At 47.1% G+C, this 26,370-nt stretch overlaps 2 protein-coding genes across 7 annotated transcripts in view; both read right to left on the bottom strand.

The window, feature by feature from the left end:
* Positions 1–26,370, bottom strand: part of LOC111866154 (microtubule-associated protein Jupiter) — a 68,242-nt gene that overhangs the window by 9,720 nt on the left and 32,152 nt on the right. For 3 of the 6 annotated variants that reach the window (XM_023854812.2, XM_023854817.2, XM_023854818.2), the window contains exon 1: positions 4,244–4,339. The exons of 1 other annotated variant lie outside the window; for it this stretch is intronic. In XM_023854812.2, the coding sequence (XP_023710580.1) occupies positions 4,244–4,257 (14 nt within the window). In that variant the 5' untranslated portion in view covers positions 4,258–4,339. 2 more of the 6 variants (XM_023854813.1, XM_033752082.1) reach the window with 2 other exon arrangements.
* LOC111866152 lies at positions 4,886–12,564 on the bottom strand. The gene is made up of 2 exons (XM_023854810.1): positions 11,705–12,564; positions 4,886–7,445 (listed from the first exon to the last, which is right to left on the bottom strand). The coding sequence occupies exon 2, from the start codon at positions 7,433–7,435 to the stop codon at positions 5,411–5,413; it is 2,025 nt and encodes a 674-aa protein (XP_023710578.1). The 5' UTR covers positions 7,436–7,445; positions 11,705–12,564; the 3' UTR covers positions 4,886–5,410.

The raw sequence follows: 26,370 nt of genomic DNA, 5'->3' as shown, positions 1-26,370 counted from the left end.
CTGACAGCACAGTCTTAAACAAAGAGCTGTCACCTACATAAGCATGTGAGAACTACAGTCAGACATTTTGTCCTGGTTTATCTATTGTCGCCTATTAGTCCCACATGAACACTGAAACAGCCATTTTGTGAGATGTACTGTTTCTTTATACAAAAACTAGGAATAGTGCGCCAAGTCCAAAACTTTAAACATAGCTTATGTTCACAGAAGCCCACTGTTGGACCCTACCCTGACCCAGACAAGGAAGACCCACAATCCACTTTAATATTATTCTCCCATGCATTCTCTTGTGGTTTTCTAACCACATTCTCTACATGTCCACACCTCGCATATGCCTATCCTAACAACATCATGTGATGAATATGATTATGAGCCTCATTATACACATAATTTCCTGCAAACATTATCTTCACATCCACAAGCATCAGCATGACTGAGGCTAAGTGAAACATATAGGGTCATGTGACCTGAACAATTAGGACCGTGAGATTTCATCCCTTTCCACTGTCACGTGATTAACACTTGTTTCATAACTGGGAGACCCTTGGCTCAGGTCCAGGTCCAGGCATCTGTATTGCTACCAATGTTTTCCAGTTTTCCACAGCCCTGTGATGGGGAAGTAACTCAAATCGTTTGACAATTGCTTCATTCCCAATCCTTCCCAATTTATCCCATCTTTCATGTATTTCAGCCGATTGACCACTGCCTCCATCTTCGGGGAAGAAGAGCAGCAGCTTCCTCTACAATGCTGGTATCTACCAAACTGCATGGCGTCACGTCCCACAGGCCGTGGTAGTCTGTCTCCGTGCAGTCTGGTACGGCGTTATTGAACTCCGTGAACGCAAGTTGCCGCTAGGGTGCACGTTCTGCACCACAGAGGCCCCCCCCACGCGGGTCGTTGCCCCGGACTGGAGTGCGGTTCTTGCGGCCGCCAGCAGACAAGGAAACAAACTTCACGATGCGCATTCCACGGCGACCATCAGCACACGGCACTTGCTACATGTCCTGCCCATCTCATCCTAACAATATCAGACAAACTACAGACATTATGAAGGTGGTACACATAACGACAGTGTTTTCCCCAGGCTCTCCAGCGCCCCGTGCAGGTTGATTCGAGTGGATCACCTCAACTTGACGGCCTTGGAGGAAATTTCGTATAAACATCAGTACCGAACGGCACTGAAGGTTCCTAGGCCAATTTCATTAGGCCTCTAACCAAACAATTTGAACCACTGACTCCAGGGAACATAGGTGTTCTGGCCCTCTGTCAAGAAGTTCTAAAGTTCAGTGGTCACTATATGTACCATCCGCTTTAACATACTAAAACTAGGCATTCTGCCCAAAGTCTTCCACAGAGTTCTCATAAAAAACAGTGATTATTTCACTAATGTGTTTCCTGTGAGGTACGGACTCAGTTTTACATGAAATTTAGATGCGGCCAAAATCACAGCAATTATTCTACTCTGCACTACCTAAACATGTCCCTCCCTGTGACCAAGTGCCGCTCCATGAAGACACAGGTGGAGGGAGGAGAGTGGTTAGCTTCACGATCTGGGCGCTTTAACCCTGCGGGAAAGAGCGATCGGTATTGCATGGCCAGCAGACCGGGCGGCCCCTGGAGCCAGTTTGCATACAGTGGCAAAAAGCTAGCCGCGGCCATGCCGTCGTCTCCTGAGCTGTCTTCACTCAGTACCACGTTCAGAGAAAAATATTTCATTAGTCGTGTTACTTACACGATGAAACCTGTTAAGTTGGCCATCCGTTCTTTACGGATCCGGCAACAAAATATGTACACAAGACGAAACTTCTTTAACTTGGCCACCCTCGACCATATGTGTTGTCCAGCCTTCTGCGCTTCGTGTAATGGTTTTGTACATATTGTAACAATTGTATGCTGGCCATATTAAAAAAAAATTATACTAATCTGTGCCCTGTCAGTCCCTTGCGTGTACCCACCAAATGCCCTTCTGATCTCTCTGTGCACTACGCCACGAAGGCGTATGGGGGTGTGCATGTGACCTCGGCACTGGTTGGAGGTAAGTGGTCACCTTCACACCCCGGTACCCACTGGGTAGGAGGCTGGGTGGGCCCCAGACCCGGAAGTCCCTCAGCCAGGTACAGACTGTCCTGCCAACAACGCGGGTACCGATGTTTGGAATCTGCATTGAAACTTCGGCCTTTCATTTTGCTAGCCATCTCCGAGGGGCCACGCCCTAGTATCCAGATAAAANCCCCCCCCCCACCCGATTTCGAAAAAATCGAGGAAATGAGCCAAACATCACTACCAAAGAAGGAACTTGTTTTCAAAATTTTCTTGTATAAAGAATACAAAGGACGATCAGAAAAAAAATGGTTTAAAATATTTCAGCACAAATTTGTAAGCAAATTCTGTGGCTCATCCAGACAAGGTCCCGGCGACCCCATAAGGGGTGTCGACCGTGAATCATGAATAGGCACGGATACTGAAGGAGAATGCTGTGGTTTATCCATAAATCTGACTGGAGAAACTGAGGCCAACCACGTAAATCCTCAGTCGCGATAACCGGTACCAGGCGATCCCGGACCACTACCGCTACACTAACCCGCTCGTCTGCAGCCCACTGTGTTCTCGTTTCCCCGGCCCCTACATGTCGACTTTTCTCAGTCCGTCCCAGGGTCTGCCTCCATTCTCCATACACGCTCCAATCGGCGCTCGAACCGGTGACCTTCACTTCCAAATCTGGAGATGTGCTGACTGTCTTGGCAGCACCAACATAGCACGTTCGATCCTGCTCAGAGCCTAATTAAGGCACATGGAATTCACCTTGGACCAACCCTTCCTTGTTGCTAAGCTGACGAACAAAGAGTCCACCTTGCCATCTGCTGCGCGCGTGCATAGAAACCGAACAGACTGGTCCTACGGCAACGCTGGGTTCGACTCCTGACTGAGGCAAATTCTGGGGCATACATCCTAGCCCAGACAGGGACAGCTGGGAAGTTACGAGGCACCCATCGGCTCCGTACAGACGGTGAATGCGGGGAGTGACGCCGTGTAGTCTGATAGAAGTTCACCGACGTTCTGGAGCAATGTATTGCTTCCATCTTCAGAATGAAAGATACGATAAGCAAGCGGCAAGCCACCTGATTGTTGCCTGATCAGTATATATTTCACCCTGATGAAGAAGGCAGAATGTCAGTGAATTTCTACCGTACCAGCCGACGTCCGACTCAGCCTCTAACAGAAATGACTACCAGAAATCTTCCTGGGGGTAAAGGGCAGCCGGCGCGTAAGGCTGACCTCACCGCCATCTGTGAGCCGATTGTCTAGAAAATGTGGGGGCCTTGACGTCTCACACCCCTACGGGCCTGTTACAGGGACATCTCGGAACACAAAGGCTGAGAACCTGCGATCCAACATGGCGGCACTGAGGCCCTGAAGCCATGTGACATCCTGTGTAGCACAGACGCGAGTCTCAAGCTTCGGTAACCCACGGACCGATAATGTTTCGTCGGTAATCTGAGAGTCACGCCGGAAATTGTTTGGGCAATGGGACTACGTCACAGGAAGGGAAAAACCTGCCAGGACCAGTGGCGGCTCGTCGTTAGAGCCCACAGGGTCTGTCTCAACTCTTACGTATTGATTAACCTTTTCAAGCATGAAATTAAGCAATTCGTAAATGGAGTTAAAACAAACACTCGCACGCACAATGCGTCAGTCGGTTGACGCTGCTTAGGGAAATGATCTGCTGGCTGCGAGAATCATAAGGAAAACATAAATACACTGTGTGGGCACAACGCACAGCTCCTAGAAGCTAAAGCGTGCGGGGTGTAGCCACCACTGAACAAACGGGCATCACGATCAGCCGGCTGGATCTCCGAACTTCAGGCAGTACGCATGTCCCGAACACAAACATACTCCCTCGCTGCCTGGCTTCTTTTAAGTCGTTTTATCAACTGCAAAGGTAAAGGTGTATGTGTTAAACTACTGGATCTTTACAGTGACTACAAAACACATGGAAGGAAACGGGTTTTGCATAACTCTGTGGAGAAGAAACTGGTCTGAATATTTACAAATCCGGTCCATACCAACAACAAAACGCCGCTCAACGTTCACTACAAGAAGCAAAGGAACCCCATTAATACGCAGGAATCAAGACAGTTGGCATGAGTCGCAGATCGAACCCGTTACCTCCCGAATGTGAAACAGGTGCCAATCACTACACTCCCACACCGTAACAACACACACACAAAACACACACTCTACCTGCCGGTGTTCATCTCTCCAGACACACGGCACGTATACAACTGTTCAGAGGCTCAGGGACACACCAGCAGACCGGAGAGAGTTGAGCGGCCGACCGTGCCCGACTGTGACCGAGCTGCCCCGGCAAGTTTACGACATGATGACCACCCCCCCGCCCCCCGAAACTTCTATGGTTGTTACAAAATTATGCCCCGAAAATAATGGGAATACAGACGCTCGGCCCATAGTTCTGCCGTTGCATATCTGCTCCAAAGGTCGCATGCTCTAATTCTGGCACTGTCCCGGAATTTGCCCGGGGGGTGTCCAGAACATGAGCCACTGAGTGACGCAACAGCAACATGCACAGCTGACATGGGACAGACAGGACAGCCCACAGCGATAAGGCCGCAACTGTCAAGGTAAAGGCAAAGCTATCCTTGCAGCAGGCCGCGGAGGCTCATACGGTTGTGAGACGTCCAGTGGTTTCCAACCTGTGAGACCGCGGCCCGGTAAATTCTTTTATTATAAGACGAGGGCCAGGTACCGGGCCGCGGCCCGGCGGTTGAGAAACACTGTTCTAGACAACCGGCTCACAGATGGCGGTGAGGTTGTCAGCCTTATACGTATGCCGGCTGGCAGGCCGCCCTTTACCCCTGTAATATCTTCTTGCTGGGTAAGGCGGGTAAGGAACCCACTAATTGAAGACGAATTTCTATGCTCAACAATTATACTAAGTTTTTATTAAAAGAAGTAAAAGATGTAGATAGTATATACAGTGTGTATACAGTACAAGTTTTTGAAGAAGTCTCCTCCTGTTTTTAATCTTACTGGTATTATATATTAAACTTTAAAAAGAGGGCCAAAGAGGGTGGGGGGAGTCATGAGTACAGAGTTTAAAGGTTCAGTTGTGTACGTGCGGCATAGCGCGTGGACGAACCAAAAAACTAGACTCTCTTCTCTCCAGCTTGGGGGAACATGTTATCGAAGTGTTAAAAGGTCAGGAGTTGATAACATGTATCAGGCTTGCGACAGACGGTTTCAACTTCTCTCGGAGCACCCTCTTGGCTAACACAAAAATTACACATTAAAATAGTATATAGTATGATCAAAAGTCTAAGTACATATTACAATATTACACTCCCCTTCTTCTTAAAAGTTTGGTTATATTGAACCAGACTTTTCCTCTCATTATCGGAAGTTTCTCTCGTTTGGACATAAGGGACGACGAAGGGATGCTGCAGGAGGTTGTAATCGTGTTTCTTCATTACCATCTTCTATCATTGGGGTCAAAGTATTGGGTTCACGAGCGGAATATGAGGGTGATGGAGGCGGAGAGGTGTGTGTTGTTTTGCCATAGCGAATGCTCGGCTGCTTACCTTGCACATTTGTTATGTTAATACACAGGCGTTCAGTAGTTTCTTTCCAACAAGTTTTTGGGGTCCATTTGTCCCAAATCTTAAACCAACATGTACGACAACTTTTACAACAGCAACAACATGAGAATACAATAAATACAATAAAACTCACAATTGCACTCCAGGAAGTGACATGAATATACCATTGCGAATAATCTTTCATTCTCTGTTCCTTAATCATCTGTTCCACCTCATTTACCTTGTGACTGGCCAGTCTGAGATCATCTGCAGATGCGAGTATATTACTTAAAGGTACTGACAAAGGTATTTCTTCAAACTCTTTCGCTTTTTCGAAGGTTAGGCAACAATTTAAGTCGAGGGGAATGGTAGGTACAAAATCTTGGGAAACATTTACAACATTTGTACTCATAGCATACAAGGTCACATAAGTGGTATAAGCTTTACATTGTTGTTGTAATGTCAATTTACCTTTTTGTCTTATTTCTACCTGCTTTGTGATATCATCACAAATAACAGAAAGTTTCTCAGGTTTCGGGGTTACAAAGAGCCATTGATTACTGAAGGATAAGGGTATCCAATAGGTCTTCGTTAGTCTTAACACTCTAATTTCACAGGTAGGGGGAATATTTTGTGATGAGGGATGAAGTAGAGTGGATTCACAATCATTTCCAGGTATATACGACAGTATTGGTATCTCTTCTTTACAAACTTTCTGTATAGGATTTGGGTGAAAACATCTAGTTAATTCATTAGTGGATAGTTTACCATACTGTCTTTTCAGAGAATCCATAAATATATAATCTTTCGAGGAATATATAAAAGAAAACACATTATCTTGTTTGAATGTAGGAAAAGGGAGTATTTTATACAGATGGAATAGTGTTGAGGAGAGCAAGGGTATGTCAAGTACATACACGAGAAATTGGTTGTGTGAATAGATATGAGGTACAATAATGTGCTGTAACTCTGAAAAAGGAAATGAAGGATAGTCAACTCCAGTAGGCAACTTTTGAGCTGTTACAACTGTTTTGATCTTCTCGGCAGTTACGAATTGCGGTTGAAACGTCCCTTGTTCTGCATGAATCAATGCATCTACTAAAATTTCATATCCATGCTGACATTCCATTAACCCTCGTTCTATAGTCTTAATTTGCATATTGGCCGTAGTCACTTGCTCTATTTCTTGTTGTAATTCAAGAGTGGCATTACTTACTTTTTTGTCTAATTTGATTAAGCTGTCCTTTAAAACTTTTTCATTTTGATTTATACGTCTCATTGTCAAATTCACTGAATTAACAGTAGATTTGATTACTGTCATCTGTTCGGAAGAAATATGTAAAAACTCTTGTTGTTCGCGTTCTAACTGATTAATGTGTGAATTGTACTCTCTTGCATCTGCTTGCGTCAAGGTTCCGAACAGAATCTTGGAAATTTCACCTACAAAGTCTAAAACCCCTCGCTTCCTTCGGTAAGATACATCTGTTTTCAGGTATTCTGCTACTAGGTCTTTCAAAGAATCAATGTAATAGACCTTTTTGTTAACATATGCTTTAAAAGAATTACAATCTGTCAGGTGGTACCAGGGAGCGCTTTCTAACCCATGGCAGTATTGCGAAACGCGTTTCTGGTGCTCTTTTACTTTTCTCCAGAGATCACGTGTCGGTTTCAAATCAATGTAACTTACAACCTTCCATGTCATGGGGTAGAATGAGATCTGGCCCACTTCGTCAAAATAAATACCTGTTTCAGATGTTATAACTTCTACAAGTTCAGGCTTTAAACACTCACAACAAAGGAAGAGACTAATTCCGACAATCCACAGACGAATTGTTTTCATCTTGTCCTTCCTGTGAACAAAAGGGTTTTACTAAATTTACATGTATGGTACGTTTCTTTCTCTTTCCTACTTGCTGTATCACTAAATTTGGTAACTGCACTTCTTTAATCTCATACGGCCCTTCCCATAGCGCATCTAACTTATGTCTCCTATGCTTATTTTGCACAAGCACTAGGTCATTAACTTGGAATGCTACTACATTCTTTTCAGGAACTCTCTCCTGCTGTTTCTCTTTAAATTTCTGTAAATTCTGTTGAGCTATGTGATGACTTTCTCGCATCCTATGTTTTATCACATGTATTAGATCGTCATAATTATACAAAGTACCCTTCTCACTAAGTTCACCGGGAAGATTACACTTTCTTCCAAACAATATCTCATAGGGAGAATATTTTGTTACTGAATGTGGGGTAGTATTGAAACAAAAACACGCAAAAGGTAACCATTGATGCCACGACATAGGTTGTTTTTCAACATAACTTCTTAAATAGGTTATCAACGTCCTATGCGTTCTTTCTAATGCGCCATTACTCTCAGGATGATAGATGCTAGTATGTAATTTCTCAATCTGGAAAAGTTGGCAAAGGCGCTTGAAAATATCTGACATGAAGTTGCTACCCTGATCAGTCACTATACTTTGAGGTAGCCCATAAATTAACAAAACATTCTCGAGAAACTTTTCACTAACCTCTTCGGCAGTTTGATCCCTTAATGGCACGGCAATTAAATACTTACTTAAATTATCCTGACAAGTTAGGATATATTTATGACCTTCTTTAGATGCAGGTAGAGGACCTACTACGTCTAAGTAGATATTTTTCCAAGGTTCCGGTTGAGTATCAGTTATTCTTAATTTAAGTCTTAAATCCTTACCTTGTTTTACCCTTTGGCACACTTCGCAATTTCGGATGAACTGGATAACATCTTCCTGCATGTTTGGCCATGTAATATATAGCTTAATTCTTTCTAGTGTTCGTGAAATCCCTTGATGTCCTCCCACTAAATCAGAATGCATTTCTTTCAGAATTCTCAGTTTACGTTCTTTTGTCAGTTCTGTTTGTTCAAGAGTACAGACAGGATATCTGCTTAAACTGTCTGCATTGGTATTTTGTTTACCTGGTTTATACTTGATTTCAAACTCATATTCCTCAAGCAGTAAACGCCATCTTAAGAGCCTCGAACTGGGGTCTTTTACATTAAATATCCACGTTAATCCTTTATGATCAGTCCAAATTTGAAAGGGTTTTCCTAACAGGTACGGTCTAAAATGTTTACATGCCCAGACTATAGCTAAACATTCTTTTTCAACTGTACTATAATTTAATTCGGCTCCATTCAAAGTCCTACTGGCATAGGCAACCGGTCGATCCTTTCCTGGGGTTCCTTGGCTTAAAACTGCACCTAATGCATAGCCACTAGCATCAGTGGTTAAAATAAAAGGTTGGCTGAAATCAGGATATTGTAAAATAGGAAACTCAATTAACTTTTCTTTTAAGATCTCAAAACTTTCTTGTTCTAAATCGGTCCATTGCCATTCTTTTCCCTTCTTCAACATATCTGTAAGAGGCTTTGCTAAAGAACTGAAACGTTTAACAAATTTTCTGTAATAACCTACTAATCCTAAGAAAGCCTTTACATCTTTTTCCTTTTCAGGAACCGGGAATTGAACCACGGCCTCGATTTTCTTTGGGTCTGGCTTTACTCCTTCTGCCGTGATAACATGTCCAAGATATGCTAATTCTGGTTTTAAAAACTCACATTTATCAGGCTCTATTTTAATATGGTACTTCCTGAATTGGTCAAAAACTTCTCTCAGTTTTCTATGATGTTCCTCTAGTGTCCTACCAGTGACGAGGACGTCATCTATATACACTAAACATCTTTCTCCTATAGATTCCCTCAGAATAGAATTCATCATTCTCTGAAACGTAGCCGGTGCTGCTTTTAGTCCGAATGGCATCCGAACGTATTCGAAATGTCCTGTGGGTGTGCTAAAAGCAGTTTTGCACCTGTCTTCAGGTGTGATTAGGATCTGATGAAAACCTGATGCACAGTCTAATGCAGAAAAATATTTTGATTTTCCTATGTTATCGAGAATCTCTTGAATGTTAGGAAGCGGAAAACTATCCCCTGAAGTGATATCATTCAATTTACGAAAATCAACACAAATGCGCCATTTCTTTTTACCAGACGCGTCTAGCTTTTTGGGTACTACGATAAGAGGGAAATTCCATTCACTCTTACTCGGAACTATAATACCGTCTTCTAACATTTCTTTAACTTGTTTATTTACTTCTTCTTTGTGTGTTTCTGCTAATCTATAGTTTTTTAACGTGATGGCTCGACCTTTTGGGAAGTGCGGAGTAGGGATATGATGCATAGCAGCGGTGGTTGCTGTTAGCTTATCACCGTGTAATTTAAAAATGTCAACATATTCCTCACAAAGTTCTCTAATACTTTCTTCGCCTTCCTTTATATGTGTCAACCTTAATTTTTTGTTCAACTCGTCCAAACGTTGTTGTGAAAAAAGCTGTTCCTTGCTTAGCCTTTCAAACTTACATGGGGGTTTAATTAATTTCGGTAGGGGTAAGGTCATAATGGGTTCTGCTGTTAAGTTTACTATTAAACAGGAAACAAATTCACCATTGCATTCGCCTAAGGAAGTACCACAATAAACTCCAGGTAACAATTCTTGTTTCTCTATTAATCGGACACCTTTTTCTCTGGTTGGAATTTTCACAATACCCTCACTTAAAGGAGGTAAAGCAGGATTACGAGTCATCACATAACCATTTTCAATTAGCCATTTATGTCCTAAAATGACATCAACATTACGTGGTAGCTCATCCACGATATAAAATAAAAATGGTTTACTTTCATTAATTTCCAAGTAAATGCCCTGTGTTAAACTTCTACAGCTTCCTGTTATTCCTTGCATTGTCACGGAGGTCTCGACAATATTTTCTTTTGGGAGTCTCTTTAAACTTTTCCTTCTTACTAAGGAAATCTGCGCGCCTGTATCTATTAAGCCAGTTCCCGCCTCTACTGTGAACTTGGGGCAAGTTACATAGAGCTCAAACGGGTTATGCCATCTCTGGGCGTCCCCTCCGAAGATTGGCATGTCAGAGCGTACACCATTTTGCATAAATGATATACCTCCCATCGCAGAGTTACTATCTACACAATTTTTCCTCCGCTTACTCTCTGCGACAAACCCAGTGTCCTCCGAAGAACCCAGGTCTTCATCAGCCTTTTGAGTGGGGGTGTCTCCACTCTCATCTGATGGCTCTCGGGCGTTCACCCTTCCTATGCAGCCTCTTGCACCGCAGGTGAACCCCGACTGCCGGATCCACCTCGTGGCCGGTTTCCCTGATAACACTGTGCCATCACATGTCCTCTTTTGCCGCACTTTGGACATTGCGATGCATTATTACAATTTCTTGCTATATGCCCTGGCTTCAAGCAATTATAGCAATTCTTAAGCGCAGAAGCGGCCATAACTTCTCGCTTTATAGAAGGTTCCTGACTCCCACCAGGATGACTTCTTCCTATTCTCTCTTGTTTTACGGGAAGGTTTCTTGGATACCATTGAGGGTTTTGTTGGGGATTTCTATATCTCTGAGACTTTAATTCACTCTCCTCTTGGATCGCTGTTTCAATAATCTGAGCTAAGGAATCATCCTCCCCTTTAGCTTTTACTATAACTCTGATTCGTTCATCTCTTAACCCCGAAATGAAAGTTCCTTTCAAAAATTCTCCAATTAATTTCAAACCCCCTTCAACATAATGTTCATTATCCTTATCCTCTAACACCAGGAGCCTATGTCTGGCTTCTGTCCGTAATTCCATGGCTAAATGATCTAACCTAGCTCCCCATTGTGCTACGGTTTCTGACGGTCCTTGTTTTGAAGAGAACAACAAGCCCGTATAATATTCTAATGTCCTCTTTACTAGGTAATTTTCCTCTAAAATGCCTTTAATTTGTCTCCAAGTGTTCCTTTCGACACGAGCTAACAATTTATCTTTCGCATCTCCTTGAATCTTTGCGACTACAAATTTTAACAACAACTCTTGTTTACTTGGATGAACCACTCCAATTGCGGCTTCTACCCCCTCAATAAATTCTCTTAATTGTTTTGGATTTCCCTCAAAAGGCCTTGGTATCAGTTTTATTGCTTGCATAACCGATATGAATGCCCCCTCTTCATTATCGGAACTTTCATCATCTGCCATGATGAAAACAGTTGCCTACTGTATGTTGTGACTAACCTTTTACAGAAAAGTAAGGTAGAGTAGCTCCAAGCGATGCAGTTCTCGGTTCGAGGCTCGTCCCTGGGGTTGCCTCTCGCCGTATCTCGCGGCACCAGCTGCAATGGGCGTGACTGCGACTTCCCTGGGGATATCGGGTCGTAGTGCGTCTCCAAAGCCTTGTTGCTACCAACTTAGCGAAGTTCTCCTCTCTGAATAGCGTTGCGCACCGCTTCCTCCTAGGCGTAGACTCTGGAGTAACTCCTGGCTTCTCGGACACCTCTCGAAGCAGGACTCCCTAGGTCCAGATGGTGTGAACTTCCAAATTGTTGAGCTTTAAACCAAACGTTTCTTGCGAATCGAATCCAGCTGTTGTCTTCAAAGATATCCCACTTCTGACACCATGTAATATCTTCTTGCTGGGTAAGGCGGGTAAGGAACCCACTAATTGAAGACGAATTTCTATGCTCAACAATTATACTAAGTTTTTATTAAAAGAAGTAAAAGATGTAGATAGTATATACAGTGTGTATACAGTACAAGTTTTTGAAGAAGTCTCCTCCTGTTTTTAATCTTACTGGTATTATATATTAAACTTTAAAAAGAGGGCCAAAGAGGGTGGGGGAGTCATGAGTACATAGTTTAAAGGTTCAGTTGTGTACGTGCGGCATAGCGCGTGGACGAACCAAAAAACTAGACACTCTTCTCTCCAGCTTGGGGGAACATGTTATCGAAGTGTTAAAAGGTCAGGAGTTGATAACATGTATCAGGCTTGCGACAGACGGTTTCAACTTCTCTCGGAGCACCCTCTTGGCTAACACAAAAATTACACATTAAAATAGTATATAGTATGATCAAAAGTCTAAGTACATATTACAATATTACACCCCCAAGAAGATTCCTAGTTCTTATTTCTGTTAGAGGCTGAGTCGACCCCAGGGCCATAGTGCGACTGAAAGGATTAGGTCAAATGAAAATATCCAATGAGCTCATCGGGATGGAACCCGCGACCCTCCGGCTTGCAGTAGAGTGCCCCCCCCCCAATTGTCAAGATGAAGACTAAAATCTTCTCATGGACACAGGGACTACCTGTCGTCGCGAGATTTTAACACCTCACCTCCCCTACACCTGATGACGGAAACAAATCCAGCTGCCGAAAGCCCGACTTTGAGAAAACAATCAAGAAGACGAAGAACAGCTCAACTGAAGCCAGCGATCGTTAAACGCGGACTGACTTCTCGCACAAGAAAACACTTAGAAGATTTCGCGATTTTACTCAGCCCTTCCTTGTTCACGAGCAGCACCGAACGCGCAATTATTGCCGGTTGTTGCAGCCAAAAACGGGTCACGAAGAGCTGCTTCACTCCCCTTCATTTAAACGATCTTAGTTTTCTTCTCGGTCCGTTTCCTGCCATTGTGTACGCTGTGCCTCCGCCCGGTCCTTCGGAATGCAAATGAAAGACTCCGTGGGCTCCAAGGCTGCCAACACTGCCCCACACCAGACCCAGTCTCTCGCTCACAGGCGCCACGGGAAAGCGGGCCCTCGTAAGTGCTGTGGAGTGCTACCTTACCAGGATGTACATATCCCACGTATCCCAGACCTCGGCACTAGATGCAGGTGAGTGGTCAGGTTCACGCCTCGGCCGCTTTACCTCCCCCTTGTTTGTAAAAACATAGCCTAAAGTCTAACGTTGTAAGTCACCTCCAACAGTCGGGGTTTGAGGCTACTGTTGACAGCGCTTGCGCAGCCTGCGAACGAGCGGTCCCGGTCTGGAAAGGCGTGCTTGCTCTGAGCATTGTGGATGCCCTTAGAGGATTTCGAACCCGCGTCCAAAGAAGCCGAGTCAGCGAGCTCCACGCTCCAGCGCCTGTGGACACTGCGGGCCCTATTGTGTGTCAGCCCCAACCAACAGCCGGAGTCTGTCCACAGCCAGGCTCGTTTCACGCTAGACCGGCGCGGCGCGGGGCGGCCCGTGCGCTACAGTGTACCACAGTGCCCAAGCCGTGGGCCTCGGCACAAGGTAATGTTCAACCTGTGTTGTCATGAAGGGGTATGGGGGAGTGGAGGTATAGTTCCACAATACTTGATCTCGGTACTAGACGGAGGTGAGTGGTTAGCTTCACGTCCCGGACGCTTTATCCCCGGGGAAAGAGACACCTGTATCCATTGGACAGGAGGCTGGGTGGGCCCCAGAACCAGTCTGGACGCTGAGGCTCTACCGGGACTCATTCCCAGGGATAAAACGGCCGGTCCGTGAAGCTGACCACTCATTACTGCAGAGGCTTAAAATGGTGGAGCTATACCATCACTCCCCCATTCATTGTCATAGCGTCGTGCTCAATTAAGGAATCTGCTGACACAGTCTTTACGGTAGAAGTTCGCCCGAAACGTCGGTAACCACATGCCACACTAACTGATGTAGGTTTCTTTTATTCAGCAAAGGCTCTGCACATCTTTGTTGGGCCCTAGCCGCTTTTTCTAGTTTCGTAATCCTATACACAGTCGGTAGGACTCTCTGGACGGGGGATCAGCCTGTAGCAAAGCCTCTACCTACACACAGGACAGCACAAGTACAGAATATACGTATATAGACATCCATGCCTCGAGTGGGATTCGAACCTATGATCCTCAGCGTTCAGAACGGCCACTGTGATGGGCATCTCCGTCGCTCAGGTAGGTGAGCCGGAGCTCCCTCCACTTGTCTGAGAAATGTCGAGTGCGGATTATACAGTCAGACTGAACGGTTCATGGATGGATAGATACAGACAGACGGACATTGTAGTTTCTGTGCTCGGATGGAGAATTCAAAGGGAATGTTCCCACAGCTACACGGTCCATTGCCTGTCGGTCAGTTCAGTGGAATGTGAACCGTGGAGCTACTGTCCGACAGTGGCACGAAAGCTGCCCGCTCCTGGTCTTGCATGTGGTCAGGAGACTGACACGGCCGTGCTTTCAGCTGCGGCTTTTCTCTCAGCCGCTCGCCAAGTCACACTTACACACTACGTCACCACTACAAAGCCCAACCGGTTAATGCTGTTTAGGGGAACAGCCGCTGTTTACTGTGAGAACCGTAAGGAACACACAGATACACTCTGTGGGCAGTATGCAGAGTTTCGGTGTGTTAAAGCTAATGACCAAAACAAGGAGAATAAGATGGGCCGACCATGCAGCACTCGTGGAGAAGCAGAAATACAAAGCTTTGGTAAGAAAACCTGAAGGAAAACGATACGTAGGAGACTGCGCGGAGATGGGAAGGTGGTCCCCGTGCGTAACTAATTGAGCGCTATGCCATGAAGGTATATAGGGTAGCGGATGTACAGCTCCACGTTTTCTTGACCTCGGCACTAGTTTGAGGTGAGTGGTCAGGTTCACGCCCCTGCCGCTTTGGCCCAGGTACCTATGCGATAGGCGGCTGGCTGGACATGGAGAAAATTTTTTACCCTGCCGGGACTCGAACTCCGACCCCTCTGTCGTCCAGGCCGTAGCCAGTCGCTATACCGGATAATAATAAAGGGGATCTTAAAGAAACATGATGGAAGGCGTGTAGAATGGATTCATCAGGTTCATGGCAGGGGTCAATGGCGAGTTCTTGTGAACATGGTACTGTTTCTAATTTTTTAACCAGCTGAGCAACTCTTAGCTCTTCAAGCTCTCTGCTCAGTAGAGCCGGCGAGTGTGTGCAGGCGGCACACGCAGTAACCACTGCGCTTTATAGGGTCAAAAGATACATCCACTTGCAGGCGTGGGAGTGGAACCGGGCCCATTAAAATAAAGCAGCGTTCAGCTGGCTGCGTGAAAGCAAGCAGAGGCCAACTGCTCGAGCGACACACGTTACGAGAATACATGATTGATGCTCGCCAGACAGATGGAGGGGCAGCAGATATGACGTGGCTGAGGATACGAGATACGATCTGCAGTAGGAAGACGGTCACAGGACGCAGGAAAACTTGGGCATCGCCCGACCTGGTGTCGCCAGCCACGTTGCCAGCTACCAGCACACATTCAAGCTCTGTCGGCAAGTTCGCACGCCCTTTACAGGCTCCACAGGTAAGCTAACAGTAGCTCAGAGGATCAACGACTTGCCCGCCGCTTCTGGAACACTGAAATCGCAAGGGCCCACACCATGACCCCATTCTCAGCCAGATGAATCCAGTCCACACATGCTGTATGTTTTTAATATTATGATGCCATCTCCGCCTAAGTGTTCCAACAGGACTCTTCCCCTCATTCTGTGTCTGCCTACCTTTACCATAGATCCCATGCGTGCCACATCTTCCGACCATCTTGTCCTATCCTTGTTTTGATCACTCTACAAATTATGAAGTTCCTTGTTGCGTAATTTTCTCCAGCTTCTTGTCACTTCCTCTTTCTTAGGTCGAAATGCTCCCCTCAAAAGCCACCAGTCTGTTCTCCCCTTAATGTGAAGGCCAAGTTTCACGTCCATACAAAACAACGGGCAGAATCCACCAACCGGCAACGAGAGGCTCTGTCAGACTCCCGAAGCACCGCGCCTCCTCCCAAAACACAGGGAGGAACCCGGCCTTCCCACCGCCGCCATGGGAAGCTCGTTTGGGGCCCACAGCCAGTCCGGAGACCTCTAATCGAACCCCGACTGCGCAGTCATCCAACCCGCAGACTAGCCACTGACTATCAAACTTCGACAATGTCGCGTACGCAAGTTACTCAGAGGAAGGAGAGAGTTTCGAAACGATATATCTCGCTCGTAGCATGCAAACGGTTAAGTGAACCGAGACACAAAGGGCCGCAGTCTGACGGGCTCTAGGGACGATGACGCAGTGGGGGCCCACATGACAGTTTGAGCCGGGGTCACGGGTTAAGTGTCTCGTCCATTGCCCCTCCTCCCGCACCGAGCTGCTCCTGTGCAGAATGGTTACGTACTGGGGAGTGGAGGTGGAACTCCACTACATGGAGTATACCGGGACGTGAAGCTCGTCACATCCACCTGTGGGTTTACTAACCAGGCGGCATGATGAGCTGGAAGAGATAACGGCTTAATTCAAGGTCCCATCCTCGCACATGCGTGGAGGGACTGAGGAAAACAGGAAACCCCTCGCATTATGAGCACACCGTTGCTCTACTACGACTGCGCATGTCGGATACAGGAGGCTGTGCTTCTGGTGCCACACCCTGTTTATGCCGCTACAGAACAAATATTTGTCGCGCGAGATACTGAGGCTCAGGGGTGCACAAACACGCCGCAGTAAACGTACCAAGGTAACACTTCGAACGATCAAGTCAATGAGGATATGATGGGAAGGACATGTAGCACTCATCGAAGCGAAGGTATGCGCACAGAGGATGTTGGCAGGAAAACTTGAAGGACTGAGACTAATAGGAAGACACAGACGTAGGTGGGGATAATATTATCACGATCTTAGCATGACTATTCGTGGGGTTTGCACTGGTAATTGGATGTACTGAACTCTTACAACTCGTAACTAGAAGTAAAGATCATGCTCTCACTGTTTTACACACTGCACACATCACTATAGGGAACACTAGGCCCTCTCAGTCTGTTACAGTCACTAGCCGTTGCTTGGTAGCGGCTTTAAACGGCGTACGTTCCCCTTTCTCTGGGTTCCCGAACTGTCCCCGGCCTCAGCTACCAGCTTCTAGCAGCAACAGCTAACAACAGAACTGTCTCACTAACTCACAAACTTTCTCCACCAACTCGTAGTCCTGCTTATATCTCGGCACGGATAGCACAGAAAACATCGTTCCTCTGTTGCTGTGCAATTGTTGTGTTCGTGTGTGCTGGGGTGCCCACGTGATCGCTACTCAGCCAATGCCTATCAACGGCCGTTGTTTGCAAAGGGTCTACATGTCACACTATTAAAATGAATCTTAGAGAAACAGGATGACGCTCTTGTGAACATGTCAATGAACATTCGGATGAAATGTTCGGAAATTCTTGAGCAGCTGAGCGACTGGCGGATTCTCAAGGATTCAACTCCATGGACTTATGTCAGTTAGTTATCCGCGCCATGGAGGTGTATGGGAGAGTTCCACGCGCTGAAGGGGGGGGGGGAAGGAGAGTAAACCCCGATAGAAAATCCAATCCTTCAAAGTAGTGAGGGTTGGGCGCAGGGATCGCTGTTCAGAAACGCAAAGAAACACGGACGATAATGCGACAGGAGGCTAAGATTAAACAAAAAGGGCCATGAAGCCAGGGAAGAATAAGATGGGGGTGATTGGTTATCTTCACGCTACGCCCGCTTCATCCCAGGGCAAAAGTCCCCAGGATCCATTGGGCCCCTGAGTTGCTCCGGACATGTGGAGACTGTCCCTGCAGCGAATCGAATCACGATCGTCTAACCCTGGTCGTCACCATGCCGAAGTGTGGCCTGAGATTTTAAACCCTGGACAGTACCTTGATCAGGCCACGACCACTTCCTTCCAAATCATTATTCACTCTATCACACAATACTACACAGTCCAGATACTGACAGTGCCATAAAATAACCACAAAAAAAAAACCAAAGGGGCACGCCCACCAGAAGTCACAAGAACAGTTATGTTAACATTGCACCTTCTTCAGAAGCTGTCTCCTTTTGTGGGACACCCTATGATGTCAAAGTGCACACTAAATAACCTCTCAAAAACACACCCGCGCAGAAAAATAAGAGAAGAATGAAAATAATCGCGGAAACTTCTGCAGTAAGATGGATTCGGCAAACGAGCTGGCGAGCTCCCAAACGCCTTGCCAAGTAGGCAGCCCAAATGGCGCCGAAAGCCGCGGTCCTGTATATCCTGCAGGCGCCAAGTCTGACTTAGGTGATCGGTGAAAATAGGACAGAGTTGTCCCTACAACGACACAGCACCCGTTAGAAGTAGCAATCTGTAAACCAGATGCAGGAAAGCGATCAGTCGATGAGGGCACGAGAACTAGCAGATTTGTTCTTAAATGCACAGACCCAAGTGTACATGGGCGGCAAAACAGACTTCTCCCTGTGCTTTGATTTAAAAGAAGTCATGTCCTTAGTTCAGCACATGAACACGCGCACACACAGCGCTACAGGAATGCCGGACGGCGCCATCTGTGAGCCGATTGGCTAGACAAAATGTGGGAGCCTCGACGTCTCACAACCCTATGGGCCCCCTCACGGCCTGTTACAAGACAAGAAGAGTTCCGCGTCACATCACTTCTAAATGTGATCGTAACAATTATAATCAAGTCTCTTGAAATTATGTAGTGTTCTCCTAACACTGGACGCCCCTGAAGACAGTCGTTTGAGGCTGATATATGGCGGGTTTTGTAATTATGTCTCGACCGTATCCTTGCGAGTCGTCGTAGTTAGCAGTAGGGAACCCGGTGCCTGTCACTGGGGGCATAAATACGGGGACCTGGCCCTCCAGGCTTGTGAGAGTCTAGCATCTGATGTGTGGTCACGAGTTCCGCGCAACTTGGACCCGAAAATGACTGCGCTGTCGAGCACCAGCAGCAGTTGTAAAGGACAGACCCGTCCTCTTGTCAGAGAGCGTGGCCCACATCAACAAACACACGACTGTCTCGTAGTGACAAAAATCTGTTGCTGGACCCCAATTGCGGGCTTGACACCAAGAGAGACTGGCCGACTGACCGTCGGCCGTAACATAAATCTGGCTTATTTGGTAGCTGTGGCCGGGAAGAGTGCGGGAACCCAGACGAAGAGAAACGTCCGCCGTTGAAAGCTGCTACCAAGCAACGGCTGGTGAAGACTGAAAATGCTACGTGTGTGCTGTAGTTACAGTGATATACTGAGCGTGTAACTGTGTAACTCAGTGAGACCGTCGTAGTCAGTTGTGGTTACATGTCGAAGCGGCCGATAAATCCGAACCCACGTGACAGTATGTACAGATGCAGTTAGCCACTGGCAAGCCTTCAGGCTGAGCGTTCCGTGCTCAGCGGTGGAGCACGAGCGCTGCTTGCCGGGACTGTGCCAGGAACGGGCCGGGGAGACCCTCCAAGTGACAGGCCGTATCATCACGTGTGCCCTTGCACACCGCGCAACCCGCCCCCTCACGAGAAGCTGACAGTTGGCCAGCTGGTCAAGAAATTGACCGCCTTCTTGGTACCATAACGTCTATTGCCGTATTCAGCGATCTGAATAGTCAGCCCGCATTTTCTTGCTCTGTTCCTCTTAGATCTACTTTAACATTATCCTTCCATCTATGTCTAGTTCTTGCAAGTGCATTACTGATAATAATTATGTATCCGTTTCTTCTTCCCCCCTCCGTGCTACATATCCTCCAATCTCGCCTTACATTTGCTCAGCTGCTCAACAAAATTTCCGGCAATTTATATAGCCCGATAGCGCATTGTTATGTTTTCAAGAGCATTGATTGTTATCCTGAGCCAGATGAATCCAGTTTACGATATCCCGTCGTATTTCAGGTCTGTTTTAATATTATTCTCTCGTATACGTCCAAGTCTTCCAAGTAGTTACTTTCCTACCCAAAACTTTGTGTGCATTTCTCATCTCTCCCATGCGTGATACACCCGCATCCCATCTCATCCTGCAAGCTCCGGTTGCTCTCTCCGTAGAGTTCTGTATATTCTGGTCTGTGCGGACACGCGGAAGTGGTGGCAAGACAGAACTAAAAGTTCCTAACAGAGATCTGAAACATCAATGTGCTTCTCTGGCACAGGACACAGGCGGATATCAACGTTTCGGAGGTATACAGGTACATACACTGCTTCCGTCTTACGAATTAATCCTGAAGATGGAGGCAGTATGTTTCTCCATAACGTTGGTACGTACCTACCCGAGGACCGCGGGCTGTGAAGACGTGAGCTGAGCGACAGAACTTGCAGAAGCCGTGGAAACGCGGCGGTGTCAGTAGGGCAGGCCACATGGCGTCGATTGAGAATGATTACTGAATAACAAATTGGAAAGGAAGTGGTCGTGGATTAACTTGAGGTACTATCCCAGTATCTGCCTGCAGGGAATCAGAAGTACCACAAAAACACTCGGTAAGAAGAGGCGGTCAACTGATCGAGATTTGAACCCATGTCCTGTCGAATACGAAGCGGTGATGCCACCCGCTGGAACACTCACCAATAACCGAAACATCGTTCCGATCAGGTCTCCGAGTGTGGTTTTCCTCAGTCACCGCTGTGCGGTCTGACGAGATATGCCGACACCAGACCCGATTTTCTGCCGTAAAAATAGCCCCCCCTCTCGCTTCCGTATTTATAGAGGGCCTGGCACCCCGTGCCTCGTGGTGCGGTCCCTACACCTGCCTGCTGCGCTCCGGCAGCACCCGCCACACAGCAGCCAGATGAATCCGCTCATCCTACTTCTTTAAGACAGATTTCAATATTATCTTCCCATCTGACAGTCGGGACAGTGCAGTCGGTATAGCGACTGACTACGGGCTGGACGGGCGAGGGTCCGAGCTCGAGTCCCGGTAGGGGAAAGGTTTTTCTCCCCTCCAAGCGTCCAGATGGGTTTTGGGGCCCCACCCAGTCTCCTCTCCAATGGATACCGGGGGCTCTTTCTCTTTCTCACCACTCCAACTAGTGCCGAGGTTGAGAATACGTGGATCTATGCCTCCACTCCCCCATGTCTTGATGGGGCAAGTTTACCTGCTGTCTGCACCTACGGCTTCCCAGTTCTGTATCCTTCGGATTCTTCTACCCAAATTTCATAAGCAATTACCGTCTCTTCCGTGCGTGCTACATGCCCTGCCCTTCTCATCTTTCCTGGTCTGATCATTCTCATGTGGTGAAGAGTACAAGCGATTCAGTGTTCCCCACCCCCACCCCCTCAGCGCCCACGTGACACACACGTCACATTTCTTCCGTTCCTTTGATGGGGACGTGGCCAGTGGGACAGCGTGCCTCGCCCTCACTTCCTTGTGGCAGGCAGACATAGAGCCGAACGGTTCCCTGGATGACGGCTGTCACGGCACCTGAACGCGGACACTACAGTGTTGGCAGGGGCCCCCAGACCCCAGTGGAAGGGATGCGGAAGGAGACGGCCGCAGGGTGTGCGTGTGTATCGGACTGCAGACACACTCAGGGGGTGGGGGGCACAAATAACAGGATCGCGTGCCAGCCGCGATAAGCAGCATCCTGTCCCCCGCGGGGCGCTCTCTCCTGTACTGCTTGCCTTCGCTCGATACCGGTTCAGACCTACTCGACGTTTCGCCCGCGCTGGGGAATCCCCTGTCATCCGCCACACGGGACACAAACCGAACCAGCGTTATTGCGCAGACGCGGTCTACATCCATCGCAACCGCAAACAGGTAAAGTTGTCCCTGTCCTTAACTAAGCACTATGCCATGAAGACGTATGGGGGACTGCATATATACATCCATCATTCCTTACCTCAGCATAAGAGGTGAGTTATTAGTTTCACGCCCCGGTCCCTTTACCCCCCCGATACTCATTGGACAGGCTGGGTGGGCCCCAGAGTCGGTCTGAACTGCGTACAGGGAAAAAATCTTACACCCAGCGGGAGTCGAACTCCGACCCCTCAGTCGCCCAGCTCGTAGCCAGTCACTATAGCGACTGAGCTACTCGGCTCTCAAGTTTCTGCTCGAGCGACGAAGTGCACATAGAAATCTGTTTACTCAGAGCACAATAGCGCTCTGTGGCGGTGTTCAGAAAGCGAGCTAAGCTTCCGGTCTGGGGGACACGAAGCCATTTAAAGACCCAGACAGGGAGGCAACGCTCGCAGCGTGAGCGCCACGTCCGTCTCCTGTGCACAGATCCCCAACCTTAGTCACTTCAAACCACGAGCCCTCTACATCAGCAGAAACGTAAGAACTGCGAAGGTACTTATCACGTAATTATCTCAAATCCCGCGTTATGCACACTTTACGTTAGGAAGGGACTCTGAAAACACAAACCCACCTGATGGGACCGCGTAACGAGTAGCTCCAACGGATTTCCAAAACGCGTTCCCCCAACATAACCACAAATGGTGGCCCCCCCCAAATCCTGTATCGCTGTCATCACACAGTTTCAGGGCACTTCCCACTTTGCATCATTGTAAACTACATATCGAAAAGCTAGCAGTATATCGTGTCTATTCTGTGAATACTAATAATATTTTGACGTGGATGTGTCAAGCGTAGTATACTGTACGACTGAACATTTCTGTGTGTTATTTGTTGGAGATGGCGTTAAACGTTGGCCTCGACGCATCATTCGATAACATGCCGGACTGAATTGCAACATGGGGACGTTAAACGCACGGATATATACAAGTATATATATATATATGTAACATGGACGATACTTGCCGTAGTATTCTGAGCTGCAGGCGCACGGGTTGATTTGTCTGCTAGCGCTGTGCGCGGGTGCGCGCGCGCGTATTCGAAAACTCTCGGATTCAAATTCGAACCATTGGACCGAGTTTTACTCCGCGGGTATCTGTACGGCGTCTCCAGTATCAAGACGAAAGGATTTGGATTCGATGTGCTAGCAGGGACTGAAGAAAACCACGAATAACCTGAATCATGATAGCCAGTGTCATGGTCAAAATTCGAGCCCAGCACCTCCCGAATACAAGTCTATAGATTGTTACCGCTACGCCCATGAGTTCGGTGAGGTTTTACATGGATTTCCTCAGTCCTTCCAACTGCGCTGCAACCACATCCTTTCCAATTCACTGACCAATTATCCTACCTTCTGACACTGACTAGCCTGAGCTACTGACAGCGCGGATAACTGGGCAGTCAGCCCAGCTCGGACAGTACACGGAAGGGGGCAGTATTATCTTACATACGGGGGTTTCCACCCCTCCTCCACCACACGCAGGCCGGGGTCGTCGAACTCTGCAAGCTGTTCGATCGTGCGGTTACTGCGAGATGTTTACCTGAACACCCAGGCAACTGAGCACTGCACAGGACTCGCTCAGCCAGACAGACAGACAGACAGACAGTCAGTCAGTCGCATTAGCGTCCCGGTGAAAGCAGTCGCGCGTCTGCAGCCCCACGCGTCTCCCTTTCAACATAAACAGAATTAGCGGCATCTCCGACGCGCCGACACGAAACAGACACAAGCCTCGTGTTTCGTCGCACCAGACGCTTCTGGGCTACGGGCTCCATTCCCGGCAGGGGCGCGGCGTCCACCCAGCCTCCCCTCCAATGGATACCGGGCGCTCTTTCCCCTTGGGGTAAAGCGACCCGGGCGTGAAGCTGACCAACTCACTTTCATCTGGTGCCGAAGTCAAGAATACGAGTATGTGGATATATACTACATACACCTACTCCCCCATACGCCTTCATGGCATAGTGTTTAATTAGTTAACCAGAGGCATAACTTTTATCTTAAGATAGACCACGACCACTGCCACAACCGAGCAGGATGGTTGGGCGTAACAAGCCAAACTTGGCACTGACCTGAATATAGTTATGTTGTGGCGGTTTTAATAAAGAAATTGTATAAACTATATTATATTTCAGGGGTGCTCCCTTCGAATCCCAGACGCGGTGTCTCAGTTTCTGAACAGTGTTTTGACCTCGTTACGTCGGCACTAAGAGCGGATAACATATCGGAAGCATCAAAACAGTAACTGAAATCACAGGAAAGTCCCCCCCCCCCCCAAAATATTTCGATATCTCAAGCAGACGTGAGTCCGTGCACCCGACACTGCAGAGCAAATGCAGGAATGTATCCGCCACACATTCCGTATCAGAAGCTCAGTTTACATATAGATGTAAGAAGTACTGTACAAGTTTCAACCCAAATACGCACGTCAATAGCTTCTGTGTGCACGATAGAAGCCCGTGAAGATGACCTGGTTCGGCCCGTAACATGTAGGGCGAAGGACAGAAAGGCTGCGAGCAACAGAAACCAACGTCGAGGATTCCAGGATCCTTGAACACGCTTTATGTTTTATCTGCAACAAGAGTACTGAGTTGCTTCGCTTTTACGAAAATATTCCCGCAAATTCATGTATGTTTAGCAAGAATTATCCGAAATATTGCTACATTTATCAATAGAGACACTGCACATCGCTACCTTTATCAACAGAGACACTATGCATCGCTACCTTCATCAATAGAGACACTCCACATCGCTATCTTTATCAACAGAGGCACTATGCATCTCTATCTTTATCAATACAGACACTAAAATTCCTATCTCCATCAATAGAGACGCTGAATATCGCTAACTTTATCAACAAAGACACCAGACATCGCTACCTATATCAATACAGGTATTAAAAATTGCTACCTTCATCAACAGAGACGCTGAACTTCACTACCTTTATCCACAGACACCAAACACTGTTAGTTTCATTCACAGGCGGCATTAAAGATCGCTACCTTTATAAACAGAGACATTAAACATAGCTACCTTTATCAACGGTGACACTTCACATCGCTACCTTTATCAACAGAGGCACTACGCATCACTACCTTTATCAACAAAACGCTGAACATCGCTATCTTAATCAACAGGCGTTGAACATCGCTACCTTTATCAACAGAGACGCTGAACATCGCTAACTTTATCAACAAAGACACCACACATCGCTACCTTTAACAGAGACGCTGAACATCGCTATCTTTATCAACAGAGACGCTGAACATCGCTACCTTTATCAACAGAGGCTGAACATTGCTATCTTTATCAACAGGGACATTAAACATAGGTACTAAACATCAATACAGGTACTAAAAATTGCTACCTTCAACAGAGACGCTGAACTTCACTACCTTCATCCACAGACACTAAACACTGTTAATTTTATTCACAGAAGGCACTAAACATCGCTACCTTTATAAACAGTGACATTAAACTTAGCTACCTTTATCAACGGTGACACTAAACATCGCTACATTTTTTAATACAGATATTAAAAACTGCTGTCTTCTTTAACAGAGATGCTAAACATCGCTACCTTCAGCAACACAGACACTAAGCATTTAGCAATATTAATCCTAAAATATTGAGCGGTCACCAATTGCGACCAAAACAAACAATTTTCCTACAACAAAGCTATGACGGTTGTGTTCGCTCTATGATCAGTAGCAATCGTAACAAATGGTGAAACCGTTGTAAGAGCGCTCATTGTGACTGCGGAGCGCCTCACACGGCCCCGTGCCTACCTGCGCTTGCCGTATCCGATTTTGTCCAGCTCGATGTGTCTGTACGCCGCGTACACTGCCATGGCGATCACTGCGCGACCCGCGCCGTCGCGCGCGCTTATATACGCCGGCCCGCCACACTCCACCTGGCAGCAAGGCCGTTCACCCCCGATCGATATGCGCGGTTTACACCAGGCACTACAGTCCGTAATTACTCACAGACTCATTTGATGCTGAGAAGTCGGCAGACCGCCATAAGCAACGCCCCTGGGATACAACGCCGTGTAGTCCGCTGAAAGTCAACCGAAGTTTCTCCTCCTTCTTCAGGGGGAACCAGTGTGAAAGCTCGGCTAAATTTCAACAGACTACACGGCGTCGCATCCTGGTGAGAACATGAAATGCTACAGATGCCTTGGTAACGCACGGCTCTAATCAAGATGTCCGTGACAAACTTGTGCAGTGGTTACACGCAACCCTGCGCCTGTGCATAAGCTGCTAGTTGTCGACACAGCAGGAAAGCGACATGCAAAGCTGTACCTCAGCGTGCCGCGCTATGAAGGCATAACTCCGTCATTATGAGTCTCGGCCGTGGACGGAGACAAGTAACTAGCTTCACGTCCCGGCCGCTTTACAGGCA

This window comes from Cryptotermes secundus, unplaced genomic scaffold (assembly GCF_002891405.2).
Source record: "Cryptotermes secundus unplaced genomic scaffold, Csec_1.0 scaffold318, whole genome shotgun sequence".
Lineage (NCBI taxonomy): Eukaryota > Metazoa > Arthropoda > Insecta > Blattodea > Kalotermitidae > Cryptotermes > Cryptotermes secundus.
The sequence above is the reverse complement of the archived record's forward strand: the minus strand, read 5'-3'. Positions and strand labels throughout refer to the sequence as shown.